Source organism: Sceloporus undulatus, chromosome 2 (assembly GCF_019175285.1).
Source record: "Sceloporus undulatus isolate JIND9_A2432 ecotype Alabama chromosome 2, SceUnd_v1.1, whole genome shotgun sequence".
Lineage (NCBI taxonomy): Eukaryota > Metazoa > Chordata > Lepidosauria > Squamata > Phrynosomatidae > Sceloporus > Sceloporus undulatus.
This window is the reverse complement of record NC_056523.1, coordinates 92692815-92701027: the sequence shown is the minus strand read 5'-3', so window position 1 is coordinate 92701027 and position 8213 is coordinate 92692815. Positions and strand designations below refer to the sequence as shown.

The 8213-nt window shown below is 44.3% G+C and overlaps 1 protein-coding gene across 1 annotated transcript in view; it reads right to left on the bottom strand.

Moving 5' to 3' along the window:
- MGAT4B (alpha-1,3-mannosyl-glycoprotein 4-beta-N-acetylglucosaminyltransferase B) overlaps positions 1–6542 on the bottom strand; it is a 129050-nt gene extending 122508 nt beyond the window's left edge. The window contains exon 1 of the mRNA XM_042448598.1: positions 6164–6542. Within this exon, the coding sequence (XP_042304532.1) occupies positions 6164–6260 (97 nt within the window). The 5' untranslated portion in view covers positions 6261–6542. The remainder of the gene's footprint in view (positions 1–6163) is intronic.
- Between the last annotated feature and the right edge of the window lie 1671 nt (positions 6543–8213).

Below are 8213 nucleotides of genomic sequence, written 5' to 3'. Positions count from 1 at the left end.
AATGCTGTGGGCAAGTTACTCTCTCAACTTCAAACACAATGGCAAATTTTACATTACCACCTTAAACAACTTTTTAAAAGCTGTTAAGACGGATCTCTTCCTGGAGGCCTTCCCTGAATAGATACCTGGCCACCAAAAAAAAGCCTAATTTGTTTACCCCTAATTCTGCTGTCGTCATTGTTTATCTGTTTGCCTATTATTTTAAGTTATGTTTTAAATTGTAAATTGTTTAATTGTATTTTAGGGGCGGGTAGGATTGTGGGATATGGGAATGTATGTTTTAATCCTGTAAGCCGTCCCGGATGTGTTGCACAGAGGGGCGGGATAAAAAAAATTATTATTATTATTATTATTATTAAAATATATTATTATTATTATTAAACTTCCTCTGAACAAATCTTGCCAAGAAAGCCCCTGGACAGGGTTGCCTTAGGGTCGCCACATGCAAGAAAGAATTTTAAGACACATAACAATAAAAACACACCAAAACTAAAAAATAATAGTAATACTAATTTTGTCAATTGTTTCTTATTAATATAAGCAAGATCTTTTTAAAAAGTCCATTATCTGCCCCATTTCAACTGCATTCTAAGTTCCTGACCAAAGTAAGCTATTTCAAGCATGCTGCTGTCTGTCCTACTGAGAGTCACATCAGACTCTATACAGAATGTGTAGCATTTTTACATGTAAGAAAGCAAATGGAGAGCGCCAGTGTGGTGTAGTTGTTGGAGCATAGAGCGGACTCTGGAGATTGGGGTTTGATTCCCTGCTCAGCCATGAAATCCAGAGGGTGACCTTGGATGAGTCACACCCTCTCAGCCCCAGAAAACCCTGTGACAGGCTTGCCTTAGGGTCATCATAAGTCTTAAAGGACCTGAAGGGTGAATCAGGCCTCCATGTCCCACTGAACATTTTATTTCTTAAATCTCATCCTGTGCATTTAATATAGCATCTAGTCTGACCCTGAGTTACTCACCGCTTCTATGTATCATTAAGCACCAAACAAGGGAACAACCATTATCCCCCTCCACAAAAAAGCTATGACCAAAAAAAAAAAAAAAAAGGCAAGATGCTTAGGAAAATAGTGTAGTCAATAAAATGCATTTAATAAAGAATCAAATATTTTAAATGCATTAAAATTATTTTACAATGTCTACTATACAGCAATCATAGCAAGATATGGAATATCATACTGTACATAACTGCGTAAACAACAGAAATCCAGGAATATAAGAAACCAAACGGAGCATGTTTTTAGCCCCTATAGCTTCTTCAGCAGTAAAATATGAGCTCCTGAAAAATAGGTTTTTCTTTCGATATATGCAGGCCATGATGTCCATGGTCCAAAACACACTGCAGAAATAATACGGTCTGAGACCACTTTAACTACCTTGGCTCAATGCTAGGGAATTCTGAGAACTGTAGTTTTGAGAGACTTATCTGTCAGAGAGCAAGGGTGCCACAATAACCTACAATTCCCAGCATTCCCTAGCACTGAGCCAGGGCAGTTAAAGCAGTCTCAAACTGGATTGTTTCTGCAGTGTGTTTTGGACCCATGTAAGATAAAAATTCAATTATAAATGCAGTGGAACCTGGATATAGTTGTGGAAATGAACTGATTTTTGTACCAAATTGGTGAATCCACAAATCTTTGTGCAAGTCCTGTTCCAAAAGTATAAAATATTAATATATGTTTACCTCATAAAGAATCCAACACACAGTTTATTCTCCCTAGGAGGTTATCATCAAAACCCCTATGTTTCAGTGCTGTAGCTAACCCAGACTCAATCTCAGTTTCTCATCTTACTTGAACTGATAGGACTATATTAGTCTTCAGAGAACCTACGGAATTTGCTACTTTGGCAATTTTTGTTTCCTCAAGGCAAATCTATCCTGAAATCTTTTAGGGAGTTGTGTGCTTGCTGGCATAACAGACAGGATACAGGTATAGCTGTTAGCTGTGGGGATGCAGTCAGGGAATAAATATCACTATCAATTTGGTATTCTCTCTGTAATTTGATTTTATAGGAAAGGTTATTCAATTTAACTTAAACTGCACTTAAGACTGTGGGCTTTGGTTGGTCTTGCTTTGTTTGCAAAACAATAACTACTTGATCACAAGAAAAAAATTGAAACTGGTGACTGCAAGGAGAATACTGAAAGTCCTTTTAATATTAGATAACTAAATATTTCCAGCCAGTGAAGCAAAAAGAAATATTTGACGATGTTAAAGTCCAGTCTTAGAGCTAACCAGAAGTGCTCATAACTGGCCTCTTAAGTATACTGCATGGCAAGAAGGTTAGCCAGGGTGGTGTAGTGGTTTGAGCACAGGCCTATGACTAGAGACAAGGATTTGAATCCCTGCTTAGCCATGAAAACTCCCTGGGTGACCTTGGGCAAATCAAACTCTGTCACCCTCTGAGAAAGGCAAAAATAAACCCCCTCTGAACAAATCCTGTCAAGAAAACCCCATAATAGGGTCAGCTTAGGGTCGCCATAAGTCAGAAACAATTTGAAGATACACAGCAAGAACAACAAAGAATGACAGAAAACATTATTCCAATTGTAGGATCACAATACTGCACATCTCACTTCTTAAGCTTATGTCTTGACAACCACCTGAGGCTTCCCTTAAGACATAAGGGAATCTCTGGCCCTCCAGACATTTTGGATGTCAACTTCCAAAAGTTCCTACCAGCAGAATCAATGGTAAGGGACTGTGGGAGTTTTAGTCCAAAACATCTGGAGGGCGAAAGGTTCTTTGAAGGAAAAACCTTCTTTGGAGGTTTTTAAACAGAGGTTGGATTGCCATCTGTCGGGGATGCTTTGATTGTGTGTTCCTGCATGGCAGGGGATTGGATTGGATGGCCCTTGTGGTCTCTTCCAAGTCTATGATTCTAGGTTCTTCACCCCAAAATAACTGAACAGCCTATTCATATCAGCTACTTTGCCAGCAACACTGTGGGTGGTATGGTCTGCTACCTTGCTGTAATATCAAAAACCAGGACACTGCATTTGTGATCATATCCACACTATGCAATTACAGCATATTGATTCCACTGTAACTGCTATGGCTTCACCCTCTAGGAACCAGGGATTTGATGTTTAATGAGGTACTTAGGATTCTCTGCCACAGACTGCTGATGCTGCAGCTGTAGGGAGTGCACCACTAGAGCATCTGAAGTATCTCACAAAACTCCAGTTCATAGAATTACATAAGACAGAACCCTAGCAATTAAAGCAATGTCAAACTGCTATAATTGTGCAGTGTGAGTGCACCTTGTATCATGAACTGACACATTGTTTACAATAAACAACAGCATAGGTCATTATTGCCATCACAATGCCAAAAGCCATGAGCACAGAATAGAAAATGCCAGGAGTGAAAAGGGCTTGTGCTGCATACCTCACACTCACCATCCAAAAGGTCATTAGGTGGCATATTGATTTGAGTGCTGGACTATGACTCTGGAGACCAGGGTTCGATTTCCAGCTTGGCCATTAAACCGATTGGGTGATTTTGGTCAAGTCACATGCTCTCAGCCTCAGGGGAAAGCAATGGCAAACCTCCTCTGAACAAATCTTGCAAAGAAAACCCCATGATAGGGTTCCCTTATGGTTGCCATAAATCAGAAACGACTTGAAAGCACACAACAATAACAACAAGTGTAACATGCCAACACACCCTTTGCTCACCACTGAGATTCTCAGCTTTCCCTGGTAGCAATAGGGACAACCTTTTGCTCCATGTTCTATGATCAACACAAGTCACCCGTTGCAAAACATGATTCAACTGTCAAACACCTTTTCAACATGTCTCAAACATGCTTCCTCCTCTTTACATGCTTGCTTTCATATGCTATAGATATTACTTTGCCAAAACACATGGACAGGTTCAAACAAGTTTTAGGAAAGCTCACAATTATCAATTTTTATAATATGTCATTCTCTTTTCATGATAAAATAATCCCATTGCAGGGCTCTAAACCAATAAAACACCAATGAAAACATACAATCAAAGTTTAGTAGAGAATATAACACAGGGGGAAATGTATACACTGTAAAAGAAAACAACGATAGATCTGATCTAAAAATATTTAAAGTAAACACAAACAGCAGGGAGAAGATTGTGGGAGGTTTCAATATTCCAACCCCCCCTGAACAAATCTTGCCAAGAAAACCCCATGATGGAGTCACTGTAAATGAGATACAACTTGAAAGCACACAACAACAACAATATAATCACTAGTTTAAAAAAAAAAGCAGAGGGAAGGAGGCAGATGTGTGTGGAAACACCAACAACCCTTCCCCCAACACACCAAAATAAGCCAGGAACATCACCCATTTTTGTTTGATAAGAATATGGCACCAGTTAATTTTAAGCAAAAACTAGTCATCACTGCTGGTGAAGATACTACTACGCCCAACTAGTCCAGCATCTTCCCACAAGAGGCAGCTTATTAAGCATCTAGGGACAGACAGAGTGTACTGAGAGCATAGTAGGGTAAGGCTGAAAAACTCCACCTCCACCCTTGGCTTGCCTTTGCTCACTTTTTGCTAGTATAAAGTTCAGGGCAAGCTTCAGCAGAAGGGGAGAGCTACATGTCCTGCTTGGCCACTTGGGCTCAAACCCAGCAGAGGATCAAAAGCCAGCACAGGGGGAAGAAGGCTGCTGGACACTTTGGTAACTTTCTTTCCCCTAGGAAACATAGCCAGGGTTAAAGCCCTGTGGGTCATGTAGCAGAAGTACAATAACATCCCAAATCCACCAAACAGGGATTCCTGACCAACCCAGGTGCCCCTGTTTGATGAATTTGGGATGTCATGGTCCTGTTTCTCCTAGAGATTCTGCTAGGAAGGATTAACAACAGTAGGGACTGCCAAGCATAGAAACCCAGATGGGGAGAAACCAAAGTACCTGTCTCAGGCTGCATCCACACTGGAGAAATAACCCAGTTTGGCACCACTTTAACTCTTTTCTGACTCAAAGCTATGGTGGTCCAAAACACATTGCACAACGAAGGCAGGTTGTGGCCACTTGAACTGCCTTGGTTCAATGTTAGGGAATTCCGGAAACTGTAGTTTTGTAAGGCATTCAGCCTTCTCTGTCAGAAAGCTCTGGTACCACAATAAACTATAATTCCCAAGGATTCCCTAGCACTGAGCCAGGCCACTTAAAGCAGTCTCATACCAGATTACTTCTGCACTGTATTCTGGATCAGCGTTGGACTATGACTCTGAGGACCAGGGTTCGAGACCGACTATGAGCACAGAAGAGAAAATGCCAGGAGTGAAAGGGGCTTTTGCTGCACACCTCACACTCACCATCCAAAAGGTCCTTGAGTATCATACTGATAAGAGTCTGGAGACAAGGGTTCAGTTCCTGGCTTGACCATGAAACCTACTGGCCAACCTTGGGCAAGTCACACTCTCTCAGCCTCTGGGGAAGAAAGACAAAGCAACACCGCCCTCCCTCTTTGAACAAATTTTGCCCAGAAAACCCTATGAGAGAGTGGCCCCAAGAAGAAGAAGAAGGAGAAGAGAGCTCATTTACTCCCAAACAAGAAAAGGGCGGGAGAAGAAGGAAGCAGGGAAGACACTGGAGGAGAAGGAGAGAAGTGTCTGGGAAAGAGTGGAGGAGGAGAAGGAGAGGGGGTCCAACTCTGCTCCCCACACAGCTGTGGGGTTATTTTTGTGTGACACACAAACACAGAGGGAGATGTGGGGCTGATAGCAAATATACAGATGTGGGGCTATGTGTGTGTGAGACACACAGACACACACACAGACAAGTGGGGCTGATACAAACTCACAGATGTGGGTTTTTATTTTGTGTCTGAGACACACAAACAGAGAGAGAGAAATGTGGGGCTGATACAAACACAGAGATGTGGGGCTTTTTGTGTCAGAGACACAAACACACAGAGAGAGATGTGGGCCTTTATTTATCCCCCCCCCGCCTCCAAAGTGGGGGTGAAAAGTCCCTCAGGGGCTGAAGGGAAAGGCAGACCCAAGTAGCCCTTGTGGTGCCCCTCTGCTCGCCTTGGGGGTCCCGGGGGGGTGCCCTGTGCCACCTGCTGGGGAGGTTGTGCCCAGGTGCTGGCCTGGGAGAGGGCAGGGACCCCCAGTGGCCCTGGCTCCTTCCTCCCTGTGCCATCCTTACCTTTGTGTCCCCCGAAGGCCCCGTACCAGGAGAGGGAGAAGAGGGCGCAGAGGGATGCCAGGAGGAGGGTGAGGAAGGTGCCATGGCGGAGCCTCATCTCCTGCTCCTCCGTCTCCGTCGCCGTCTCCGCGGCAGCAAGGGAGGAGGCCGCATGTCCCGGGAGCTCAGCCTCGGCCTCCCGGGCAAAGAGACCCAGCAGCAGGCGGGCAGCCTTCGCCTCCTCCTCCTCCTCCTCCTCCTCCAGCCTTTGCTGCTGCTGCTGCTGCTGCCCTCATGCACTGGCCGCGCCCCACCACTGGCTCCAGGGGGCACCGAGGGGCTGGGGCTGGCTGCTCTCCTTTTGCCCTGCTTGCCTCTGCCTCTGCCTCTCCTCCTTCCCGGGGCCTGGAGGGGGCAGGGAGGGGGCCCCGGGTAAGGGAAGGGAAGGGGCGGAGATGCCAGCGCCGTCCTTTAAAGGAGACCTCTCCTCTTTCTCTCTCTGGCATTGGCACCCTCCTCAGCCCTGGGCAGGGGCACCTGCTGCGGCCCATGGGCACAAGGGCAGCCCAGGAAGGAGAGAGGATCCCTGCTTGCTGTGGTGGCGGTTGTTGTTGTGCCCCTTCAAGCCTGCCTTTCTTCCCACTTCATGGGGAGACCCCCCCAGACCCCCTCCACACCTTTCCGGGCTGTAGCTCCTGTGAACTGGAAGCTGGTGCGAGCCCCAGGAGCCCCTCTGGCAACCCTAAGGCCCTCCGGGTGTTTTTAGACTGCAGGGACCCTAAGGCCATCCAGACACTTTGGGATTCTGGTGACCCTAAGGCCATTATAATGTGATGTTTTTAACTGTATTTTATATTCTTCATCTTGTAAGCCGCCTTGATCATGCATTATTATTATTATTATCCAGATGTTTTGGGACTGTGGTGATCCTAAAGTAATAGCTCCTAAGGTCCTCCAGACCGTTTTGGACTGTGGCGACCCTAAGGTCCTCCAGACCATTATCCCAGGAATAACCAGGCAATAAACAGGAACAAATCATTCACGCCCAGTTATTCCCAGGATAATGGCACTTTAATTGCTTTTCATTGCAACATCATGGGAAAACTGTTATTGCTATTGTGCGATTTTCACAGGATATTCCCAGGATAATGATGCTTTATGTCTGATGTCATGTGAAAGTCTTAATCACAAATGCATGATTTTAACCGGATAATCACCATTTATACTTCCAATTGTCCCCATGTGATAAGGTCCTTAGTCTTCTTCTGATTTCTTGACCTTAGGACTTTATCACACAGGGAGAATTGGGGGTTTAAACATCAATTATCCTGTGAATATCACACAGTCGCAATTAGCATTTTCATATGATGTCACAATTAAATTGCCATTACTCTGGGAATAAACAAACAATAAACAGCAACAAATCATTCACGAGGAAATCCTATGAATGATTTTTTGCTGTTTATTGCCTGTTTATTCCCGGGACAATAGCAATTTCATCGTGACATGTATGAAAATATTAATCAGGATTGTGCCATTTTCATGGGATAATCGATGTTTACATCCCCCTATTTTCCCCGTGTGATAAAGTCCTTTAGTATCAATTTGGATAAATTACTAGAGTTACCAGAATCTCACAGCCAGCTACTACAGCTCTGGAAGGTACAAGGCTGGGGAAGCCTCCCATAGACAACAGTCTTTCTAGCTATTTTTTATGGAGTCTATTCAGGATAAAACACATGACCGTTTCAATCTTTTACACACACATACACATATGCACACAATTCTGCCAGGAAAGAAAACCACCAACCCACCATCTGTTGATATATGGATGTTGCTGACGCTGATAAAGAAACACTTCCCCTGACTAAGAGCAGCCTGCCTAGCCTAGCTACCCCACACATGTAGTACAAATTGGTGGGAGAAGGGAAGGCATTCCCACGTTATATTGGCAAGACTGTCTGCACTTGTTGCTTTTTTCCCCAAACGCTAATTTCCTCAGCATTCTAGGGCTATATGTGGGGCCAACCCTAGGCCTGGGCTAGGTATTTTAGTCTGCATTTGAATCCTC